Source organism: Eleutherodactylus coqui, chromosome 3, assembly GCF_035609145.1.
Source record: "Eleutherodactylus coqui strain aEleCoq1 chromosome 3, aEleCoq1.hap1, whole genome shotgun sequence".
Classification (NCBI taxonomy): Eukaryota; Metazoa; Chordata; class Amphibia; order Anura; family Eleutherodactylidae; genus Eleutherodactylus; species Eleutherodactylus coqui.
In genome coordinates, this window is record NC_089839.1 from 45643817 (window position 1) to 45670179 (window position 26363).

The 26363-nt window shown below is 42.0% G+C and overlaps 1 protein-coding gene across 1 annotated transcript in view; it reads left to right on the forward strand.

The window, feature by feature from the left end:
- Window positions 1-26363, forward strand: part of SRBD1 (S1 RNA binding domain 1) — a 212677-nt gene that overhangs the window by 22764 nt on the left and 163550 nt on the right. Inside the window, exons 9-12 of the mRNA XM_066595552.1 lie at window positions 1847-1943; window positions 5401-5542; window positions 22566-22669; window positions 24905-25012. Of these exons, the coding sequence (XP_066451649.1) occupies window positions 1847-1943; window positions 5401-5542; window positions 22566-22669; window positions 24905-25012 (451 nt within the window). The remainder of the gene's footprint in view (window positions 1-1846; window positions 1944-5400; window positions 5543-22565; window positions 22670-24904; window positions 25013-26363) is intronic.

Here is a 26363-nt window from a genome sequence, read left to right on the forward strand (position 1 = left end):
GACTGTGCCCAGTGCTTGGGATCTGCCCCCCTCACGGCAGAGCCTTCCAGTGTTGAAGGTATTTCCTGATTGCAGTTTACCTTTTTTTTTTATTGGCATATGCAAAAAGACCGCTCTTTTGGTGTATGTCCTGTCAGTGGGGCGCTATTGATGTGTTTTCGTATGCATCAGGGCTTACCATGAATGTGTTCAAATGTACTATGAGCCCCGCCTAGGTTGTTCGGCTCCGCTCGATGTAAATGGGAAACTTTCAAAAAACTTTTGACACATTATAGTGACATGTAAAAAGTTTTGTTTAGCGGCGGTCCAAGTGCCGAGACCACTATCAATCACTGCAACCAAAAATACAGAAGCGGTCAGACGGAGCGCTGTGCCTCTTCAGCTGCGTTAAGGGTGCATACAACGTTTTGGTTGCTTTTTATTATTTTCTTGGAGACTAAATGGCCAAAAAAATGCAAATTCTGGCATTGCATATTTTTTTCTGTGATGGCGTACGCTGTGTGGAATAAATAATGCAATATTTTAATAGACTGGACTTTTATGGATACAGCAATACCAATTTTGGGGTTTAAAAAAATTTTTTTTTTTTTTTTTTAGTTTTTACTGCGACAAATGGGACAAGAGAGTTTCTAAGCTTTGAATGTTTTATATTTAGTAATAACTAAAACATCTTTATTAACCTTATCTTTACTACTTTTTTAGTCCCCAAAGGGAACTTGAACTTGCGATTGTCTGATTTCATGTACAATACAGATGGTCCCCGACTTGCGAACAGGTTCCGTTCCAGGAACCTGTTCGGAAGTCGATTTGTTCGCAAGTCGAACAAATGCTTCTATGGAGCTGGATCGCGGGTGGACCCCGCTCCATACAACGTCGGGTGCCGGCTGTTTCTTACAGCGGGCACCCGGCGGCAGCAGTTCCGACGAGCCGCGCCACTCGTCAGAACTGTTAACACTTTAAATACCGCTGTCAGCGGTATTTAAAGTGTTAACAGTTCTGACGAGTGGCGCGGCTCGTCGGAACTGCTGCCGCCGGGTGCCCGCTGTAAGAAACAGCCTGCACCCGACGTTCAGGGCGCCCGTACAGCGTCCCACGATGATATCGCGGGACGCTGTGTGGTTGCTAGGCAGCCGGGGACCTCCTGAAAGGCCCCAGGGCTGCCTATGCTTAGTGCCCGGCTTGATAGGCGCTCTGCATAGACAGCCCTAGGGCCTTTCAGAAGGCCCCCGGCTGCCTAGCAGCCGCGATCTGACCGGACAGGCTTGATAGAAGCCTGTCCAGTCCCTGCACAGTATGATGTAATGCCATAGCATTACATCATACTGTGCAAAACAGATAGTTCGTATCTAGCGAAATTCGTAACTCGAATGTTCGCAAGTCGGGGACTATCTGTATACTATTCTCATTTGCACAAGGAAAGACTAGAAGCAATGGGATGAAACTGAAAGGGAGGAGACATAGATTAGATTTTAGACAGTGAGGGTGATCAATGAGTGGAACAGATTGCCACAGGAGGTGGTGAGTTCTGCTTCAATGGAAGTGTTCAAACAAAGGCTGGACAAATATCTGTCTGAGATGATTTAGTGAATCTTGCACTGAGCAGGGGGTTGGACCCGATGACCCTGGAGGTCCCTTCCAACTCTACCATTCTATGATCTTTGATCCCCGACTGTGCAGCCCGGTGTCAGATGTGAAAGACATCCATCACCCACCGTGTATGCAGGGAGCTTGGCTTCTGAGCTCGCACCATACAGTATACCTAGATGTCGGCAAGGGGTTAAGAAATCTATATAAATCATGCGTCTTAATGAACATAACGTCATTGTATTCTTTTTTTACATTAAAGGCCTCTCAACACTTCAAGATATTGAGACGGGAGTGCAGCACATCTTGGCAGACATGATCGCCAAAGATAAGGACTCACTGGAACATATCAGAAATCTGTAAGTATTGCCTCGTTCTCGGCCCCCTTGTTTACTGTATATCTACTGCTTATCCTGAAAGAAGCGTTCTCTACTTGAATGTATTATCTTAGATACTGACCCCCGCAGGGACATTTCCATACATACATACATTGAGTCACACACTTCCATACATTGAGTCACATTATTATGGCCACCTCCTACTTCCGATGTCGGCAGTGCGTAGCCCATGACGGAAGTAACGTGTGGTGGGCATGTAAGGTGTGTGGTAGACCGTCTGCTCACTCGCTTTTGTTACGGGTGAAAGTGGTGATTTATCAGAGCCGCTAAAATGGATGATTAATAGGGGGGGGGGGGGGTATTTCTCAAACAGCGCGGTTCACATGCTGCTGTGGTGAAAGTGTATCGTGAGCGGACAAATGGCGAATAGCCGGCGTGAAAACTGCAAAGCACCATGTGCCATTGATATGAGAGGTGAATGTTGGCTATGACTGCGAGCGAGGGCCGACCGATACACTACAGTGGAGCAGCTCCCCATCAATATGAACCAGGGGGTTAACAGACGTATGTATAAAACAACAGTTCAGCAAACCCTACTGCGCATGGGGCTCCGGAGCGATGGTCACCGCACCTACAGTATGCTAACGAGTGCAGCGGGAAAAAAATAGGCTTCAATTTGCACAACAGTATCGTAATTGGACCACCAATGATTGTGGAAGGGTTGCCTTCTCCGATGAGTCAGGTTTTCTGTTTCATCGAACAGACGGACGTTGGTGAGTCAGAGAAACAATAGAGAATAAACAACCTGCAACCATTGTTGGAAGAGCACAAGGTGGTGGTGGTAGCTTTTTTGGTTCAGCGAATATCTTTGTGGCATTCCCTGGGCCCGTCCTCCATGTCGAAGACACTGATCTGGTTATGAATCCATCCTTGAAGATTGGCTATACCTATACATGCTGTTTGTCTTCCCTGGAACAGACTGGATCTTCCAGCAAGTCAATGCGCCATGTCACAAGACTAGAAATGTCCGACAGTGGTTGGAAGAACACAACCAAGACTTCCTCTCCGCCCCCTAATCCCCCAGACTTGAACCCAATTGAGCGTCTGTAGGACCACCTTGATTCTCATGTTCACTCTATGGATCCTCCCCCACGCACCTTACAGCAACTGTGGGATGCCCTGCAGTCGGCTCCAGATTCCTGAGACAACCTACCTGCACCTTACTGAGTGACCCCCAGCCTGTCTAGCTGCTTTCCGTGTGTGTGTGTGTGTATATGTGTATATGTATATATATATATATAATATAAATATCCCCTGTTTCCCCAAAAATAAGACCCTTTCTTATATCAATTTTTCTCCCCAAGAGAGGCACTAGGTCTCATTTTCAGGGGATGTCTTATTATACTTAGTAGGCTCGGTCCACATCCCTGAGCCGCAACATTGATTGGCCAATTCATAAATCCCGCCTCCACAACACGATGGCTGTGATTGATTCTCGAGTGCTGCTCAGCCAATGAAAGCCATTACATTGGTTCATTGAGTGCTGCATTGATTGGTTCTCGAGCGCTGCTTAGCCAATTGGAGCCATCGCTTCCTGGAGGCGGGATTTATAAATCCTGTAACCAGAAAGCGATCTTCTGTGGGCAGCAGGAGGCTGCTGGAGCTCCGGAGAACAGCAGGAGGGACCTGGGCCAAGCCTGCTAGGTAATATATTGCTTTTTTTTAATGTAATGCAGCTATGGCTTATCAGGGTAGGTCTTATTTTCGGGGACACGGGGTATATATAAACACACACACAAACAGGAAGTATTTCTCATATATCTTCGGGGCCGTCATGCTTTGTGGTTTGATACCATATTAGGACGAAGGTGGTAAGAGTAGTGACAAGCACTCTGCACCCAGCCCAGCTTATTGCAGGCTTCTACAGAGCAGTTGCCTCCACTATTATGTATAAAGACGGCCTATCCTCTAATGTTACCAACATGTTTTATTTTACATCTCAGTCGCTCTGTAAAATTTAAGTTTTTTTTTCTAAACACATAAAAAAATGCCCCAAACAATAGTTCGTCAATTGTTGATTGGCTGGGGTCCGCCACTTGGGACCCCGGCTGGTCAACTGACGAAGCGCCTGCTGTCAGCGCTGCTCCACACAGAGTTACAGAGTGGGAGCTCCTGCTCCAACCCCTGTGTAGTGTCCGGCACTTGTAACTGCAGGCTCAGCTGTCATTCACTGTAATGAATGCTGCTCCTGCAATTACAAGCTCTGACCACTACACATAGATCGGAGCCAAGTGCTTCTGCTTCGTTCCTCGTCAATTGGGGTGCTGACAGTCAACCCCTGATCAGCTGAGTGGTGGACCCCAGAAGGTCAACTATTGATAATAGGTCATCAATAATATAATCCTACAAATTCCCTTTGTTAAAGGGCTGCACCACAATTATAAATCAGCACTCCATTCATTTCAAAGGGACTCAGGGAAGTAGGTGAGCGGCTGCCACTTTGCTATCTCCGCAGTCGCGTTGAAAGTGAATGGAGCGCAAGGGCGCTAGTGTGACCTGCGCTCCATTCAGTCTCCTCCTCACTGTGGTAACCCTGCAGTGAGGAGGACCCCAGTTTTCAGGATCAGTGGGGGTTTCAGTGGCGAGACCCCCACTGAGCAGTAAAATATTTCCTATCCACATAGGTAATTGTGGTACAACCCCTTTTAGGCCGGGCTCATACGGCCTGTATACCTAAAGCGCTGCGTGAGTCACGAGCGATTTACCGCTGTGGAGCTGGCGTACTTCCGTGTATGACAGTGATATTGTACTGCGCATGACAATACATTTCACGCACCTTTGCGTAGTAACGCCACGTATACACGCCACCTATAGCCAATGTAATTGTGCATGGGTGGCGTTGATTACGCGCCCATAGAGTACAACGGGCTCTCCCATGCGTAGTATGCCGCAAAATAGAACATCCTGCGTTCTTTTTTTGCGCTCGCGTATTACACAAATGTGGCAACATATCTAATTGCCTGCGAATTACCGCGTATCACACGTGTGTACAGCGCAGGCGTAATACGCGGTGATCTTGGCGGCCTGGCGTAAGGCTAGGGAGAGACCCGATGGCTTCTTAATGTTCTGTTATTTCCAGCGTTCTATCTTATATGCATTGTATGCTGCAGCAGATTTCTTTCTGATCTCCTCCTTGTCCTCCTTCCTCGGATGAAGCCTGCGTCTGCTTCTTGGAGGAGCCCGAGGCCTAAACTTGGATTATTTTGCTTGGCTGGCAATGTTTTCTAGCCCTCCATCCCGCAGACCGGGGTCGGTAGGGCAGGATTCTATATGAAGTTTAGGATCTGACATGCCTGCTCTGATTTCCATCTAGCTACACCGTCCGGGACGCGAGCGCATTGCTGGCAGGACTGCGACCGCGACACTAAATGTATCCCTCCCAATTGTCTCATCCAGCTATTGTTTTATGTACTTCTAGCTGCAAACAAAACTACGTCACCCTCCATTCCACACTGGCTAAAGCAACAGGAAAGGAGAAGGAAGGAAACCCCAAAGACGTCGACAAATTCCATTTATATCACAACTTCACCTACAGTATAGATAGAGTTCAGCATCATCAGGTAAAGCCTTTGTCTGTATGTTCACACAGTCTCAGACCCGTCGCCTCTCCTGACTTGTCCCTTTTAGTAAATACTTGTATTCCCCATGAAAGAACAATTCTGCTCGATCTATTGTCAGGATGAGTGACCATTCCTCTGTTGTTCCTCCTGGAAATTTAGGAGTAAAATGATAACTGGGTGTTAGCAGGTGACGGCATATTCCTACAGCTTGTACAATCGGTGCTGGCATTGTTACTGTGTAGGGATACACCCCTTTGACAAAGGGAATGGTAATTCCCAATTGTCAGTTTATCTGACCATTTATAGGAGGAGGAATGGAGGAACGGCACAACGCAGAATTTTAAGGAAAGATGCGCCAGAAATGTTATTTTATGAGGACTGTAAGTATTTACTAAGACGGATGTGTTAGAAGAGCTGATGGATGTGCTTTAAACTAGCTGTGACACAATATACTTTCATTACATATCCACTACATATCATTGCTGAAGAGCCAATTGATTGCAAGAATGGAGTTCTTATAGCATTCTCTATTATAGTTGTTTAAATTCACAGCCGCCATCTTGTCTTCCCTCCTTCGGCTGGTAGTGGCCGCGGTATACGCTCTCTCCATGTCTAGAATAGCTGTCTGGTTCTGGCTTTCTGTCGGTCTCTGCCGCCTGAGGGGCGCATACACGCTTATGCTCGCACTCTTAAAGGGCCAGCATGCACACTGCTGTTCTGTCCTCTACCAATGGAGCACCTCTAGCTATATCAGGCACCTTTTCCTGGTTAGTGACCCTGGCTATACCCTGACCTCAGCCTATTATATTGATCATTCTGTTGTTTGCTGCTTTCTTCGACTCCTGACCTCTTTACACCGTGCTTATTCTACTCTGTGTTTCCTGACCTCTGGATTGGTCATTGTTCTGAAATTACGCTGATTGCTGAGATCCAAATCTCCCTGACTTCGCCTCTGTTCACACGCTCAGGTACAGCACCTTGGTCTACTTTAGCGTCAGATGCCACATAACTGGGACCACTTCCATTGTAATGGCCTAGGGACCCCACAGCGAAGTCCACATCCCGACAGGTGGGGTTAAAGGGTGAAGCCAGTGGTTCTTAAGGTGTCGCCTCCAGATTTGGTCCAACCTTAAACCAGTCTGTGTGCGCCACAGCAAGTCCACATCCACTCATCCTGACAAGAGTAAACCATGGAAACATTCAAGTGACTTTGTATTTGCTTCCAGCTAGTCAGTTCGGAAAGGTAAAGCCAACTGCTAGGCCCCCGCCGATCGTGAGAATGGGGATGTCGTGTTACCACACTCGACTTGAGGGGTGGTTGCTCATGTCCACTGCCACTCCATCCAGCTCTATTGGGCTGCCGAAAACAGCTATGTACAGAGCTTGACTTTCTCCGACAGTTCCTTAGAGTTGAATGGAGTCGCAGCAGGCATGTGACCACCGCTCCATTCAAATAGGGGGGGGGGGCATTCCGGTTTTTGGGGGTCCTAGCTGTCAGTTCCCCATCAATCAGATACTTCACCTCTATTCTATGCACCATACATAGGTTTTAACTTGGCACAACCCCTTTAAAGCAATTGTCTCATTTTGATAACCTATTTCCATGTGTAGGATTAGGGTTTATGAATGTTTTGGAGGGGAAGTCTCTGCTTCGGACTCCCCTCTATGAGCCAGAAAGGAAAGCTGTTGAGAAGCAGTGGCTCGTGTTCTGTTGGACCCAGTCTCTCCATGTATTGCATGGATAGTCTATTAAGAAGGTTTCAGATTAGGAGATTATTTATTTGAAAACCTACCTAATTTTTTTTTTAGATACCCTTTTCAGAAAAGGTTGCTGTGTGTACATGAGGAATAATACTCTCTATGACCATTCTATGACTTTTATCCTGCAATTTATACCAGTTACCTGTCTACAAGCTGCATCTCTAATTTTCAGTTGTCCCTGAGCTGGTGGGTGGAGACTCGTTGTTATGATGTGTCCTATAGCACACCCTCATAATTAACAGCATCATGGAGGACACTGTACAGCAGTACTGAGCAGTGTATATGGGATTCTAGTAGCTGTGGGAAGAAAATCACTTACTTTTAGCTTAGGTGGCCACGTCTGTGTGAGTCTCTTGTCTTCCCCCTTCTCCCTTTTCTATGGGCAGCATGAGTCATCAGCCTTCTCCACTTCCTGTTGTTTGTCTTATTACCACTGTTACTAGAGATGGACTTCATTTGATAACAAGCAGGGAAGAGCAAATTAAAAGAAAGGGAGACTCCTAGTGACCAAAACTTTAAAGGGATTTTTCAGCACAAAGAAAAGAAATGTCATTTTAGGTCAATAAAGGGGTTTGTACTTTTGCTCATTATCACACTGGCTATCATATTCAGCTTCTTGAAAGTCAGTGACCATTTATATGAAAGTAGATGAGGGGCAATATCCGAGACAGACAAGAGTGATGCAAGCAGCTCCTAGACAATCCCTTTAAGGAAGATCCGCTGGCATTAAAACTACTCTCAGATATCTAGTAATCACATTGCTAGTAAAAAGAGATATCTGGATCTACCTGGTGACCTCACAGCAGTCACAACTGTCACAGCGCTGTGACTTCTGGGTATTGTGCTGGTTTGAGGTGATGTCACCCGGATCACTTGATGCATCGGGCGGCGCATGCTTATTGTCATGCAGCGCTGGATACCAAGGAAGTGGCACCTCCCTTCAGTTCCAGCAGTGATTGGCTGGCTGGGTTGTCTTTCCACACAGTCAGCCTATCAATTCTTGCCTATGGGGTATTTAAATCGACTCTTTTGCGTAAAGGACACAGCCTATACATCCGGTGTGCTGACCATCTCGTTGTGCCAGTGTGTTCTGTGTCGTAGTGCTCATCGGACCTATGTTAAATAGTTTGGTTAGAATTCAGTTTAACACTTTGTTACCCTACATTCTTTGTGGATTAGTGTTTAGTTCTAGGGGTTGCCATTGTGCCTAGGACTGGTTCTTGGTTTCTCTCCAGTAGTTGGAGTCACCCACTTGGGAGGCTAGTCTGGTTCGGTAAGGTCTGTTTAACTAAGTAATCAACTTTACAGTGCATCTTAGCATTTTGCCAAAAGCCCTTTGTTAAGGTCTTTTTACACACAAAGATAATCTTTCAAACGGCCGAAAGATTGAAAGATTTAGCGATGTAATTGCATAAAGTGTTAATGGCTTTAAATATCTATATTTGCATGTAAAAGGACCCTTCATCACTATCGTCTCTCCAGCTGAAAGATGGGTTTTATGCTCACCTAAAAATCACCGTTCAGCCGAAGAGTGAAAGATGGGAGCATTTAGACACAACGATTATTGCTCAAACGATGGCTTTTAAGCGAATGCTGAGTGATAATTGTTGCATGTACATGAGCCTTTATTGTGCAGTCTTTTGAAAGATGAGCGAAATTCATTCAAATAATAGAGGCACTAAGGAAAACTGCAAAGAAACTCCACCATACCCTGCAGAAGGATGACCGTCTGAAAGCCATATTCCCGGACCCTCCCCTTCTGTGTTACAGGCAACCTCCTAACTTGAGGAACTTTATAATCAGCAGTGCATTACCCTCTGACACACAAAAAGGAACTTATCCCTGTAATGTAAGGAGCTGCAAGACCTGCTCACATGTACTGACTGCGGACAGGATACGGATCCCCAACACACAGCAGGACTATAAGATCCCAGGGACATTCACATGTTCCATGTCCAATGTTGTGTACCTGATCCTGTGCAGTAAATGCCCTGTTGGGGGTCTTTATGTTGGAGAAACAGGACAGAAACTGAAAGCCAGGATGAGATCTCATCGCCATACAATTGAACACAGAAAAAGAGAATTACCTGTGGCCGAGCACTTCTCTAACCATGGACATGACATAGGAGATATGAGAGTTTTGATATTGAAGGGTGGTTTCAAGTCACAAAACCACAGAAGAATTTGGGAATCTAAATTGATAACAACCTTTGACACGCTGAATACTGGGTTAAATTATTCCCCAGGATTTATGCGTGAATGGGAAGTGTGAGACTTGATTGCACAGATAAGACCCCCATCAACAGTAATTCAGGGACCATAAACTTTCACTCCCTTATCAGTGTTTAGCTAAAATGTCAGTGTACCTCTTGTAGCATTTCTAGCCTGCCTGACCTTTCCCTCCCCCCCAACAGTAATTTAGGGACCATAAAACTTTCACTCTGCTATCAGTGCCTAGACAAAAAAAAGTTTGTTTGCTGTTGGAGAATTCCTTTTAAGTGCGAACCAATCACATCCATATCTGTGCCTTGTCATAAGTATGTATGTTATAAGTGTGTATAAATATCCATGCCTCTTCAGATCCAATCCATAAGCCTGAAGAAGAACCCTGCGTTGGTTCGCAAGCTCGCTATTATTACATCATGTATTTTTGTTAGCCATTAAAAGGTATCCTACCTAAAAGATTATGTGGTTTCTCTTGCTGAGAACGATCACATTTTATCCATTCAAATGGAATGTATTTGCTCAGTCTTTCAGCAGCTGATGATGGATTTCGTGCAGGCTAAAATCCATCGTTCAAACGAAAAGCGCACGATCCCCGCGTTTACATGTAACGATTATCGCTCATTTTCGTCCGTTTGAACGAATTGTGAGTGATAATCGTTGCCTGCAATAAGGCCTTTCGACCATTTTGATCTGGATTAGCGGGCCCTTGGTTTGACCTCCAAAGTTGTCCTAACTAGTCGTATAAGATGTCGCAACGACTAGGTGGAAGCTATAACAACGCTCCCCAATGTATATAAATCTAGCTGTGTAGAATAATACAGCTTTCCCTGTATATAATGCACCGGCCTGGACTCCCTCCCCATCCTCAGGCCATTCATACTGCCCATTACACTATGGTGACTGCATAGCCACATGCTGTGCAGTAAAGGATCGCTGTGATACTTGATATTTTGGTTTTCTTGTTCTCCTACTACTCTAGACTATTGCTGATCCAGCCTTGCCCTTTTCAGACTTGTACGTGGATCAATATCCTAACCTTTAGAGTGTATTGAAGATTCCAGTACAGTCTGAGAGCACATTACTGCCCTCACGCCTGTCCCCGGGGCAATGACTAATAACACGAAATTTTAGCTTCTGGAATTCTCGTTGAGATCAAGGCGCGTTTATGAAGTCATTGATTTATAGCTGCCAAAAGACCTCTGTATGGGAACGCAGGACCGCTCACCTTTACCGCTATCGCATAAAGATATGTCACCGTCCCGATTCGGCTTGTCATTACTATAGAAAATAGTCCATATAAAAAAAAATGTCAACTTCAAAATCAGAAGCGAAAAATGAATTACGTGTTTTTTTTTTACCCAGCTCGCTTTAATGGAATTCTAGTCTCTTTTTCCACAGAGGGATTTAAAGGAATATTCCCATCTTAACCCTTTGCAATCCAATTTTGGATTCAGGGTTTCCTAGGGAGCTTTCTCTTTCTGCCATTATACAATGGCGCCACCTGCTGGCTAGAGCCAGTGCTGCGGTACGGGATATGCTTGAGAGGCCCCCGACAACAGAGCGGCCAGTAATGTGCAGTAAGAATACCCTGCCGGACGTCTTCCAACATCGGAGCTGTACAGCCTTCAATCAGAATGTCTTCAGACGTCAGACAGTGGATTGGAAAGGGTTAAAGGAAATGTATTACCAATTAAAACCAGATAGTGAAATATTTTCCATTTATCTAATTGTAGGTAGTGTTTTTTTGTATTTTCTGTACATGGCTATGGGGGTGGCCGCCTTTTCTGTGCTGCAGTTGACAGCATTCAGAAATTTGCTTGACAGACGCCACATGGACCACAGAGCCATTAGACTGTAGAGGACTCCTTGAATTCTTTGGGAGAGTGTTGTAGGCATGCTCTGCAACTTCTGCAGGGAGGGGGAGGTGGTGAGCCATGACCATTAGCTATTCTGAATTGTGGATCCTGTGTTATCAGTGAACTACTGTCAGAATGGTGGGCTAGAAGTATGCAGTCATAGACGGAGCATGTGATCTTTATAAGCGCTGGGCTATAATCAGAGGCAATGTACATGGGGTTTGGGGGCCAGAAATTGATGTTGGCTGGACGTGCTAGAAGTAAACAAATGGGCGTGCTCTAGGAGAACTGGGACTGGGTCCTAGAAGCAGAGAAAGCAAAAAAAGGAGTCCGGTATTCTTTTGGACAAAAATGTTTGTTTCATGGGGAGAACATTGAAGTCAATGGAAGCCGCCTGATCCGCGGCACACCTGCAGCTGTCACTGTGGACGTGCCGCGGGAGAGCGGGAGATTTAAATTGTACTGCGCATGCCTCCGGCGTGTCCGGACGCATCGGCCGTGCTGAAAAAACAAGATCCAGCTGGCACGGAGGAGACCCACGCTGGATCTGTCCACATCTGTGGGCACGGTTGGATACTGCTGCGAGGTTCATCAGATGGAATCCGTGCGTGCAAGTGGACATGATGCCTTAGGCCGCATGCACAGGTGCGGGTTGGATTCCGCATGCAGAATCCGGCCCTGGCAGCAGCGGCGTCTGTGCGTACCTGCTTTCGGTTCGCTTTACCGGTACTGCGGATGGCTGCATGGCTCGCTGTCGGACATGCACAGTACAAATTTATATATATTTTTTTTTTTAAACGCCTGCTTTTTTTCCGCGGAATCGGCGGCCTATTGTGGATAGGCCGGGGGTCGGTCGGCTCCCATTGTTTTCAGTGGAAGCTGTCCGTGTTGCCACTGTAGAAAATTTTTCCTCCACGAGCGGAAACTGCAATTGGTTTCCACTTGTGTGCATGAAAAATTAATTGCATGCTATGGAGGGTATTTGCTGCGGATCCCGGAGGCGGACGTCCGCTCTGGACTCGGCAGCAAAAATCCGCCCGTGTGCATGCACCCTTATAAGAACTAAAAATATGCCCGAAATGTATCCACATATGCCATTCCGAGAAAAAGTAAGTGAACCCCTTGATTTCAATGACCTGGATTTCTGCATTGCTTTACTACTAATAAAATGTGGTCTCATTGTTATTTACTGTAAGTCGCAATTCTAGACATACACAATGTAACTAAACTAGTAACACATCGATCGTTGTACCAGTCATGTCTTTCATTGAACACACTAAACAAACATCTAGTCTGCAAGGAGAAAAAGTAAGTGAATCCCTGAATTTAATAACCTGTATACCCTCTTTAGTGGCGATCGCCTCCACCAAACATTTCCTGTAGCTTCCAATAGGATTTACACCATGTTGAGAAAATATTTTGAATTGTTCCTTGTGTTCAGGTTCATCAGTATTTCTAGGATGCCTTGTGCAGGTCATATTTTGATTTTGAGTTTAATGTCGGGACTCGGCCATTCCAATACACAAATCTTCTTACTTCTCAAGCATTCCTTAGTTGATTTACTGGTGTGATTTTTGTCTCGTTGCATCTACGTTGTATATTGTATACAGTATGTATGTGTATACAATATATATAATTTTTTTTTTTTCTTTTCGGTTCATAAACATTGACCATAAACCTTCCTTTTAATATGCCAGAATGTCCAGACATTAAAAGGAAGATTTAAATCGCAGCCTCCTGTCCGGCATTGACAGATGAGGCCTTTGGGACATAGCGGCTGTCTCTTCTAGACATTGAAATGGCCTCCGAATTCCTTGTGCTTTATATCTGACCCTGTCTTAATACTCGGTTGCCTTCTCTGTCCTCACTTCTCTCTTCGCTGGCATAGTCAAGTGTTTCTGGTGTCAAGACCCATCATCTTTCAAGTAGGTGCCAAGTTGCTTGGCTTAAAGCATTAGGTTTGGTTGCAGTGGCAAACATTTTAGTCTGAGACCGGCACAAAAGAGAGCTTTCTAATTACACTTCAAAATGTATTTTTTTTTTCTTCTTTCGACCTCACTATATTACATTTCACCTTTTTTTTTCTGGGAAGGCTGCCAACCGAAATACATTTAATGTGCAGGTGTTAATAGTATTGACTCATTAGTTTGTGGTATTAGCTTATAGTAAGGAGTTGTTTTTCTCAGACTGCTCACCTCAGACATGACCTCAGTATTAGAGATCTTGATTAGATTTAATTCGAAGGAACAACATGATTCACATTCTATCGGCAGATCTTTTCCTTACGCTGCAAATAAATCATTACCCTACAGAAAAAAAATGCATTTTAATTGAAATTCGATTTTTTTTTTTTTTTTTTTTTATTTAAAAAAAAATTTTTAGTATAGTTTTTTCTTCTCGTTAGTGATATTTTTTTCATGTGCTGTTAATCCGTTTATATTATTTTCATATCATCATAAATTTTTAAGTACTTTTTTTGTATTATTTAGACAGTATAAAATAATCACGAAGGGCCGTTAGTGACTTGTGTTTGTAGTTACTGTATTTATACTGCTCTAATATGACAGTAATACCGTATGTTCTTCCAGAAGTACAGAATGATTCATCTAGGACTTATTTTCTCTGGTGAAATCGAAGAAAATAATAGGAAATAATAAAGTTGAACATATTTGTTCAGAGGGCAAAAATAAAAATAAATTTAGCCCTTTCAAGAGATTTTTTTTCAGTTTTTTTACAATCTTTTTTCCTTTTTTAGCTTTTCCAGCCCCGTTTTCCAAGAGTCTCTCTTTATTTTTCCACAACCATACAGACGTTGTATGAAGGATTGCTCATTTTATATTTTTAATGGTTCTATTTATTGTACAGCGAAATTAATTTGAAGTGGGGTGAAATAATAAAAAAAAAAAGCAATTGTTTTTGCTACATTCGCTGATTTTATTCTGCAGGTCAGTACGGTTACTATATATATATTTCTTTACAAAAAAAATTGTTTTTGATCCCCAAATTCTGTGCCCTACAACTTTGTTCTTTTTCTGTTGATTAGGCTGTGTGATCGCTTGTTTTTTGCAAGCTAAGCTGTACTTTTTATTGCTACTATTTTGAGATACATGCAACTTTTTTTTTTTAATCAAGGTATTTTTTATTAGTTTTCAATAAGGAGATACATGCAACTTTTTGATCATTTCTTATTACATTTTTTTTAGGCGGTAAGGTGCCCAATAAATGCAATTCTGGTATGCTGATTATTTCTTTTAAATGACAGCATTCATTATATGCGCTAAATAGTGTGACCTTTTAATAGTTCAGACTTTTACAAACCTAGCAATACCAATTGTTTTTTTTTTTTAGAAGTTTTATTTAAAAAAAAAGCAGAAAAGGGGTTTGAATATATATATTAGTTTTTAAAGATTTTTCCTTTTTTCTCAGTCCAACTATGTGATTTGAACTTTTGATCATTTGATCTCTTGTTGCATGTGCTGCAATACTTCTGTATTGCAGTATATTGTACTTATAATTGAAACATATTAATTCCTGGACAGGGCTTAATTTTAGGGCCTAATAGGCCACCATACATGGAAGCCCTAGGAGCCTTCACTAGGCCCCGGGCTGCCATTGCAACCCATTGGCACCCTGACATACCTAGAGCATGCCGCAAATTTGGCAAAAATGCCTTGGACCCAAAAATGCAGCTCATGTGAAGAAAAATGGCATTGCAAAAAAATGCAATGTTTGTAGTGCATTTCCTAATTCCCAATGGACTTACTGCTGGCATCTGGATGCAACCTTGTGTTGTAGAAAAACAAAATTCCAGCAAAAAGGGCATAAAAACTGCTGCAGTTTTTTATTTATTTTTGCAATAAAAACTATGTACGTTACCAGTTATAAGATCTCATTTGCTTGGTGTCCTACTTTCCCTGGTTTCATTTGATAGCTTAGGCCAAATGAGAGGCGCCTGTTAGTGTTAGGATCTGTCTGTAAGCATAGTCACCCGGAGGTTGTGGATGGGCCCCCATACTTTGATCCAAATATGTGCTAAGAAGCTTCTTATCTTCATGTGGTTAGTATATACAACACTTAGGCCATTTTCACACGGCCGAGAAATTTGCGCGATATTTCTGCCTTGCGAGACACACAAATCTCGCACGAATATGAACCCCATTCTTTTGAATGGGGTCATACATGTGGGCGATGCAAGAGACAAATCGTGGCATGTTCTATTATAAGGTGTGCTCTCGCAATGCCCGCGGCGGAGAATCGCTACTTCCCCAAAGTGGTGCGAGCTGTTTTTTGTGTATGAGTGTTGATGCCACCTGTTTCTGCTTCTGTATTGTCACCGAGCACAGATGATGTCCTTCCCGGCATCGGCAGATGTCAGTGTATGGATTAATATGGTTTTGGCGGTCTTTGATAGCTGACACCTGACTACATCTGTGGGGATCGCTCCAATCTTGGCCATCTAACCATTTAGATGCCGCTGTCAGTACTGCCCGGCCTGTGGCCTAATAGAATGAATTAAAAAAATATATTTAAGAGTTAGGAAAAAAACTTTTCTCAGTCTTTGCTTTATAAAAAAAATTGGTATCACCTGTTCTGTAAAAGTCCAGTTTACTAAAATATTACATTCTATATCCTGCATCAGAAATGTGCATTTTTTTAGTTAAACTGTCTCCAAGAAAAAATTGAACAGTGATCAAAAAATCGCCATGTATCCCGAAAATGTTACCCACAGAAACTACAGCCGGCCTTGCAAAAATGGAGCCTTCCTACAGCTCCACTGATGTCAAAATACAAAAAGTTATTGGGGTCAGATGATGACGACGGGGAGCAAAAAACAAAAAAAAAAAAGATATTTTATTTTTTTAAGCTGTACAACATAAAAACTACCTACATCTGATATTGTTGTATTTGTACTGACCTGCAGCATAAAGGTGACATGTTGATTTTAATTCACAATGACACCGTGAATACTGAAAAAACGGGAACCCTCCTAAAAAAAATAGCGATATTTTTTTTTTGTTTTCATTGCACCCAACTTCAATTTTTTTTTCAACTTTTCCAATACCTTTTATATGTTACATCAAATGGGTACTGCTGAAAAATCAAGCTTGTCCCACAAAGAAAAAAATCACTCCTCATGTAGCTGTGTCACCAGAAAGGCAAAAAAAAAAAAATCACAATTTTTGTAAACTGGGGGTGAAAAAATAAAAACTGAAAAAGAGCTGCAGCAAGAAGGGGTTAAAACACAGAGGAGTTTCATTTTTGATGAAATTGATGACTGCAGTCATCACATTTTCCGCCATGTTCTCTAGCCCGTGTTTCCTTGTACATCTTCACCACCTTCAGAAGATATGCCTGAAAATTTTGATGTAATGTTTTTATTTTTTTCTGGTTGTATACAGATTTTGATTTAAAAAAAACAAAAAAAAAAAAAACGTGATTTACAGAAAGGCAACAAAATAACATACAAATGTAAGACTTTTGAGCAAAAATTTTAACATAAAAAAAACCAAAACTGAACTGTTCCCTGTGTATACAGGCGCACATATATACATAAATATCAGATTTCTAGTCTTTTCATGAAAATGTTTGACTTGGAAATGTCGTTGCCGTGCGCTCTAGAATTTCAGCAGAGATTCTCGGCCCTAACTTTCTCGCTCAGTGATATGTCAGGCTTAGTATGTCACTCGCACTGGAAAGTTGAGGAATATAAATTGTTACTATGTCCCGAGGAGGTTTAAAATGTTGCATTTAACATATGTGACATGTCTGAGTCGGCCAGTGATTGAATTAAACATCTTGATTGACAGACCGTGGTTGGCCGTGACAGTGCTCAGGGCCGATGTGTACAGCCGCACAGTCACCAACAGGGGCAGCGAGCGCTGGATACTTGCTTTTATTTTCTTTGCTGACTGTAATCACTTATACCAATCTGTTCTCAATCATTACTGGGGTTTTTTTTTTTTTTACGTAAGTGAGAAGTTCGGGAAATTTAATGCAGATTTTTCATAGGTAGATGATTATATTTTGTTTATACTTTATTATCTGTAAAAAAAAAAAAATAGTCTGATCACATTTTTTAATAATTGACTTCAGGTTACATCTTTAAAAAAAATTATATACATTTGCATGTATGTAAACCCAGGATAGAATCACTAGCTTTTTGCTTTAAAAGTTCTATGCTTAATTTTTATCTCCCTATTTTCCATATCTGTCTGTCTCACGTATTCCTTATCTATCCGTGCATCTATAACTGTTTGTCTTCATATTGATCTTTTCCATCTCTCGCATATCTATCTATCTCGCGTATCCATCTCGCGTATCCATCTCGCGTATCCATCTCGCGTATCCATCTCGCGTATCCATCTCGCGTATCCATCTCGCGTATCTCTCTCTCGTATCTATCTATCTATCTATCTATCTCCTATCTATCTATCTATCTATCTCCTATCTATCTATCTATCTCATATCTATCTATCTATCTATTTCATATCTATCTATCTATCTCATATCTATCTATCTCATATCTATCTATCTCATATCTATCTATCTATCTCATATCTATCTATCTCATATCTATCTATCTATCTCATATCTATCTATCTCATATCTATCTATCTATCTATCTATCTATCTATCTCATATCTATCTATCTCATATCTATCTATCTCATATATATCTATCTATCTCATATCTATCTATCTATCTATCTATCTATCTATCTCATATCTATCTATCTCATATCTATCTCATATCTATCTATCTCATATCTATCTCATATCTATCTATCTCATATCTATCTATCTCATATCTATCTATCTCATATCTATCTATCTCATATCTATCTATCTCATATATATCTATCTATCTCATATATATCTATCTATCTCATATATATCTATCTATCTCATATATATCTATCTATCTCATATATATCTATCTATCTCATATATATCTATCTATCTCATATATATCTATCTATCTCATATATATCTATCTATCTCATATATATCTATCTATCTCATATATATCTATCTATCTCATATATATCTATCTATCTCATATATATCTATCTATCTCATATATATCTATCTATCTCATATATATCTATCTATCTCATATATATCTATCTATCTCATATCTATCTATCTCATATCTATCTATCTCATATCTATCTATCTCATATCTATCTATCTCATATCTATCTATCTCATATCTATCTATCTCATATCTATCTATCTCATATCTATCTATCTCATATCTATCTATCCCATATCTGTCTAGCCCATATCTGTCTAGCCCATATCTGTCTAGCCCATATCTGTCTAGCCCATATCTGTCTAGCCCATATCTGTCTAGCCCATATCTGTCTAGCCCATATCTGTCTAGCCCATATCTGTCTAGCCCATATCTGTCTAGCCCATATCTGTCTAGCCCATATCTATCTGTCTAGCCCATATCTATCTGTCTAGCCCATATCTATCTGTCTAGCCCATATCTATCTGTCTAGCCCATATCTATCTGTCTAGCCCATATCTATCTGTCTAGCCCATATCTATCTGTCTAGCCCATATCTATCTGTCTAGCCCATATCTATCTGTCTAGCCCGTATCTATCTGTCTAGCCCGTATCTATCTGTCTAGCCCGTATCTATCTATCTAGCCCGTATCTATCTATCTAGCCCGTATCTATCTATCTAGCCCGTATCTATCTATCTAGCCCGCATCTATCTATCTAGCCCGCATCTATCTATCTAGCCCGCATCTATCTATCTAGCCCGCATCTATCTATCTAGCCCGCATCTATCTATCTAGCCCGCATCTATCTATCTAGCCCGCATCTATCTATCTAGCCCGCATCTATCTATCTAGCCCGCATCTATCTATCTAGCCCGCATCTATCTATCTAGCCCGCATCTATCTATCTAGCCCGCATCTATCTATCTAGCCCGCATCTATCTATCTAGCCCGCATCTATCTATCTAGCCCGCATCTATCTATCTAGCCCGTATCTATCTATCTCTCTCGTATCTATCTATCTATCTCGTACCTATCTATCTCTCTCGTACCTATCTATCTCTCTCGTATCTATCTATCTCTCTCGTATCTATCTATCTCTCTCGTATCTATCTATCTGTCTCGTATCTATCTATCTCTCTCGTATCTATCTATCTCTCTCGTATCTATCTATCTCTCTCGTATCTATCTATCTATCTCCTTACTAGAAAATACTGTTGATTATTCTTCGTGTCACATGTTTTGTCCCCTGTGAATTTCTATATATTTAGTGTAAACACGAGAACATTTCTAAATGAAAGCAGCACTTTAAAATGTGTTTATGTTTTAAACCGGATTATAAATATCGTGTGTTTTGCGGCGCTGCGGCGTTAAGCCTCGGTAAGGGCCTTCCTCCGGCGAGGGGTTTTGCGCCTACATATTTCATGCGTCCAGCACACAAGGACCTTTTCACGTTCTGTAGTTTGTAGATGTTTATCCCTAATTGGTGAGAAATCTTATTGATGGCCTCGTGCTTGAAGCCCGATTACCTCACATTCAGTTGTTAATATTTTTAGACGGCATTTATGACAGCTGCCAAAAAAATCATCTCCTCGTTTAGAGAGATTTGTTTTCGCAAGGAAATGTCACAAAAAAATTCCAGTGTCTGAATATTCTTACAGAACCGTTATTGTATAAAGCTAATAAACAAATCCACCGGGGAGGAAAATAGAAATAAATGAGCTCAAAATAGGACAAATCTAGCAGTTATATCATGTCCTCAACTTAATGGGGTCTCAGGAGCTAAAATAAAAAACTAGTAATTAAGGAAATATGGGACAATCGCCTCATTATGCCCCCCCCCCCCCCGCGCCCAGCACACGAGTCCCATTCCTCTCTGTTCTCACCGTGGAATAAGCCGTAATTCCTGAAACTAACACTCAGCCAATCATGGGCTTCAGCGGTCACATGTCATTCATTGAAGCATGTGATTGGCTGAGCGCTGATGTGCACCCTGATCACCGCAGCTTCTTCTGCAATCAGAGAGGTGGGGAGCGGTTCCTGCGCTGGATAAGGGGACACTTACGTGGGTTAGCATGTCATATTTCTTTTTTTTTTTTCCATTCCTTGACGCCAATTTTTTTATTTTTTTTTTAAATCCCTGAAAACCCCTTTAAGCGCTAAACATTTAACCCTTTCCAATCCCCTGTCTTACGTCTAAAGACATTCTGATTAAAGGCTGTACAGCTCCAATGTCAGAAGACATCCAGCAGGGTATTCTTACTGTTGATTACTGGCCGCTCTGTTGTCAGGGGCCTCTTCAGCATGTCACATACCGCAGTACTGGCTCTAGCCAGCAGATGGCGCCATTGTATAATGGCAGAAAGAGAAAGCCCCCTAGGAAACCCTGAATCCAAAATTGGATTGCAAAGGGTTAATGTCTATAATCAGCTAATGTGTCAGTCTCTTAAACATATTTGGAAAATGCGACGTATGAATTTAGAATCGTTTGAAATAACAGTATTGGAGCATCTTGACTTACTTAGGACTGCGGGGGACATTCATTAAAGCTTTTACACCAACTTCTGGCGTAAAAGTCACACATTTCTGAGCATATGGGGATTTGCGCAAAAATTTGCAATTCATCCTTCTCCATTTTGTAAAAGAAAAAAAGTGGGTGAGGTTTTTTTAGGAAAGGACGTGGCTGGCCCAGACCAACACATTTATGACAGAGGCTGGCATAAATGATACCAGAAATGTACGCCAGGCCGGACCTGTCATACATTTCAGTGTAGGAGCACAGAGGTGCTGAGATGTGCCTTTATATATGAAGAGGCGTGCACCTTTACGTGTATTCGGTGCATACTGCACTGGGGCTAATATGATTACATTTGGCATTTAAAATACTGGTCTTTAATGAATTTGTTAGTCCTCTCTTGTTCCTCCTGGAAGCCTATGACCATGGTCACATAGTAGAATGACAGTACGGAATCTTTGTGGTTCCCTTTGGGAATCCGCTCAGTAGTTCATGTCGTACAGCTTTGAAATCTACGTAATGAAGAAAAAAAAAAGAATTGACACGTCAAACCTTAATCTGGGTTTCTGCATCATGCAGTTGCTATTTGGCTAAACCCGTGTGCGGATCTGCAGCATTTCAAAATACAAATCTGCAGCAGAAAAAGTGAGTGCTGATTTTTTATTTTTTTTGGCCTCTTCAAGATCTAGTGACTGGGATTTACCATTCCCTTCGTCAAGTAGATATGTCCCTTCACAATATGACAGTCTCATCCTTTTACTTAAAAGGGGTAAAGTTTCTCCTTAGGGTGAGCACCTAGAAAATGTGAGCAGACTTATAAGGCCATGCATGCTCCTCTGGCAAATTTATGCAAATAAGGAATACGGAGCAATACCTCTACAGCGCCACCTATTGGAAGGCAGGAATCTTGCAAGTCAATGTCGAACCTTGCAATAATGGCTGAGAATATAAGCCAAAGCCAGAGTCTTCTCCATAGGCCTCTCACCCAGCAACCTACTGCACACTGATGAGGGGCAAAATCCCAGAAACAATCTGTCTGTACATGGTTATTGTAACCTTCTAGAGAAGACTCCTATTTGGTTTATATTCCCAGTCTTTGCAACAAGGCCCGTTAAAAGGCCGACTATAGACTTGCAGGAATACTACTTTCTAATAGGTGGCGCTGTAGAGGCATTGGTCCATTTTCCCATTTCCAGACTCTGTAGGGACATAGCCCTTTCTTGTAACTCCCGGTTGGCAATTTATTTATAAATTTCCAGGAGGAGTAACAGAGGGACAGCTCAGAGCAGAGTGCTGCAGAATTGTAATTTCATGGGGGATACAAGACACGTCAGGAGAGCGAGAGGTCATCTGTAATACTAGTTTGTGACGCTAAGACTTTTATTATGTTACTATTTATATTTCGTTACAGTCCATGATAACAATAATTTGTATTATTATCGTCATTTGCATATTTTATTATGGTCATTAATAATATTATTGCGGCGGATCATTTTAAAATGTTCATTACAAATATGAATTCGACACAAACGCTCTCTCAAAATGTCAAAAAAAGAAAAAAAAAGAAGCAAGTGCTTCTCCGGCTGTTGACTTGATAAGTTTATCTGGGTATTCGTGTGTCATCTGTCTCTGCCATTTATGTTTGTGCTCAGATTCTGGCCATTAACCGTGGGGAAAATCAGAAAGTCCTGACAGTAAAGGTCAACGTTCCTGACAGGGTGAAGGATGCGTTCTGTAGGTGGTGTGTCAATGAAAGGTCTGTATACATTCTTACTTCTCTCCAGCTTCTGCAGCTTCTTCCGTGTCCAAGCCTATTATGCCCAGCGTGCGATAATATTACTTGTTGGACTATAAAGGGGTTGCGGACGTTAATGAATTTTGTTACTTGTCATTCGTGGAGATGTTCTACTTGTTAGGATCTGAGGGAAGACAATTCTCGGCAGCTTGAAGATGTTAAAATTATTAAAAGCTCCCATTTAAATTGTATTTTAGACATGTTGGTAATGAAAAAAAGGGCAGATTTTCTTTTTTTGGGGTATAGACAGATATACTAATATAAATATATATATATATATAAATTTTTTTTTTAATCACTTTTTTTGTGTTCTTGTAGGGGACTTGAACCTAGGATCTTAGGATTGCTCCAATAATACTCTGCAGTACTTCTGTACTGCAGTATATATTATTTGAGTGATCGTGAGATCGAAGGTTCAAGTCCCCTACAGGGGTATAAAAAAGGTAGAAGAAAAAAATTTACATAAAAAATATTCCACAGAAGTACTGCAGTGTATTATTAAAGCTATCGTGAGTTAGCAGGTTCAAGTCCACTATAGGGACATAAAAAAGGTGAAAAATAAAGGTTATAAAAAAAAAAAAGGAAATTAAAAAAAAAAGTGTAAAGACAGATGGATTTTTTTTTTTAGCTACCTTTAGAGATGAGCGAGCACGCTCGGTTAAGGCAGTTACTGGAGCGAGCATTGCTCTTCTCGAGTAACTGCATACTCGCCCGTGAAAATTCGGCGGGGTTGGCAGAGGGGGGGGAGGGAGTGGGTGGGAACGTTGGGGAGAGTGAGAGAGATCTCTCTCTTCCCACCGCTCAAACCCGCCGTGCTTGCTAATCTCTAGCTACATTTTAAATATTTTTTCTTGATCGCTCAGATAATATACTGCAGCACAGAAGTACCGGTAATGCACTATCTGAGTGATCATGAGATAGCTAGTTTTTAGTTCCCTACGAGGGCATAAAAAAATTTGTGAAAAAAATAAAAAATAGTACATTTAAAAAAAGTGTGTAGAGAAATGGATTTAAAGAATAAAATTTCACCACTTGAACCTGTGATCGCTCAATCACTCAGATAATACAGTGCGCATTATCTGAGCAATCATGAAGTTGTAGGTTCAAGTCGCATACAGGGACATTAAAAGAAAAAAAAAAAGTATGTAAAAAATATCTATCATAGGGATTTGTGCAAGGAACTTTGCATGCATGAATCAGTATTACGTGATTCTACCTTTGAAGGGGTTATCCAGGACTTAAATATTGATGACCTCTACTTTAGATAGGTCATGAATATTATATCGTTGGTGGTTCAGCTCCTGACGCCTTCACTGATCTGCTGTTTGAGGGAACCACGGTGTTCAGGCAAGCACTGAGGCCTCTTCATTGTATACCATGCGCAATGCCATATAGCGGCTGTGCTTTGTACTGTCTTGCAGCTCATTCTTGTTCATTAGAATGGGACTGATCACTATAAAGGTCATACGACTGATAAACATGATGTCGCGGGCTTAATAAGAGGGACTGAGCGCTGTAGCCCCTTTAAACAGCTGATTGGTAGGGGTGCCACCACTCTGATATTGATGACCTATCCTAAGAAGAGATCAGCAATATTCAAGTCCCAGAAAACCTCTTTAGGTGTTTTTTTTTAATTTTTATTACATGTATTTATATTCCTTTTATGGGAAATGTGAAACCCTACTTCTACAGCGCCATCCATTGGAAGGCAGCATTCCTGCAAGTCAATGTCAGACTTTTTAGACAAGCCTTATAGCAATGACTGGGAATTGTAAGCAAAGCCAGAGTAACCATGCACAGACAGCTGTTTCTGGGTTTTTGCCCCTCATCAGTGTGCATACCATGGTATTCTGGCTTGGCTTACAATTCCCAGTCATTGTTATAAGGCTTGTCTAAGAAGTCTGACATTGACTTGCAGGAATGCTGCCATCCAATAGGTGGTGCTGTAGAGGTATTGTTCCATCTTCCCTATTTGCATATTCCTAGAGGAGCATGAATGGCCTTCTAGATGCTCTCCTTAAGGAGAAACCATACCCTTCCTGACCCTGGGGTATATGAGTGACTCTTGGCATGGCTGACCTAGGTGTCCAGCTCCAGACCTAATACCATTGTACTCCATAGCAAACAGGACAAATAATCAGTATTATTATAGTAATCAGTCATAATTAATATTCATCCTTTCATGTGTCTTTGAAGGTGGAGACCAAAGCAATTTGCGAGACCTGAACTCATGAAAATTCTGCACAACTCTGTAGAGGACTCCTACAAGCGTCTCATTTATCCTCTTCTCTGTAGAGAGTACCGGTATGTCAGTCTGTACAGCCAGAAAAATAATCATGTCTGCCTTCTGTAAGTACAGTAAAAGTCCTTTAACCCATTAGGGAGCAAGTGCCGTAAATATACGACGATTGGTCCTAGACGATTAATCCCAGATGTCAGTAAAAATATGGCGCAGGAGCGGGTCGGGTGCACAGCTGTCGGAGCCTGGCGAGGACCCTTCTCTTTTGCAGGCTACATAGGGCTCAGTGAGCGTTATGTAGAGAAGCGGCAGTGCCGTTTCTGGTATTGGACCCCCCTGAAATGATAGAGTGGGAGGGGCTTAGATGGGTGTGTGTCCCCCAGGCCCATCAGATTTACTATAATTTACACCAGTCTTAAATTACAGCTGAAATCTTCGGCAGCTCGTAGCTGGCATAGATTTCAGTCTGACCCATGGATTGGCCAGTCATGCACCAGGTTTATTAGGAGATACTAAACTTGGCACACTTCAGTCCAGATCTGTCTTCATTTAGACCAGTGTATAAAATGTCGGTCTAAGTTATTTCCTCCCAATGTGTCTGCCTACAATCAGAGGTACTGTATGATAATATGATGCTGAATTAAAGCCACCTTCCAGTTTCAGGGCAAGATTCTGTTCCGGAACTAGAGGAAGCGGGAGGAGGAGGAGGAGAGGGGGGGGGGGTATTGCCCGCAAATGTTATTGCTGTGCCTCTGGTCCGCTGGTTCTGGCTCTCCTTTTCAACTGTCCCAAGATGACCACAGCCATTGTCTTAACTATAGTACCTAATGCACACTATGCACTTGTCTCTGATTGGCCAGTGCTGATCATGTGAGCATTAGTATTCTAAAACTACAAATGCACCGTGAGAATTCGGTAGTCTAAAGTTTGCATCGGCCATCTTGGACAGCCAAAAACAGGACGTGGAACTGGTGGATCGGAGAGATGGCAGAGAAAAACAACTGGTAATATACCCCCTCCAGTCCCGCGACAGAATTTAGTCCTAAAGCCGAAAGGTTGCTTGAACTTTCTTGAACTATTTCTAGTTGACATGCAGTTGCATGTCAGTATATATAAGCCTCGTGTGGCACAGAGTGTTAAGGCAGCAGAAATGCAGTCCTAAACTCTTGCTCGCGACCTGAAGGTTGCGAGTTCAATCCCCGCTTGGTTCAGGTAGCTGGCTTAAGGTTGACTCAGCCTTCCATCCGTCTGAGGTTAGTATAATGAGTACCCAGCTTGGTAGGGGGTAATAAATAAATTACCTGGAAGTGCTGTGAAATAAGTTGGCGCTATACAAATAACAAGTCCCCTTTCCCCCTTTTTTAGCTTTGTGTGCTAGTTTTCACATTGTGTATAATAATTAGGCCCCACAGAGTG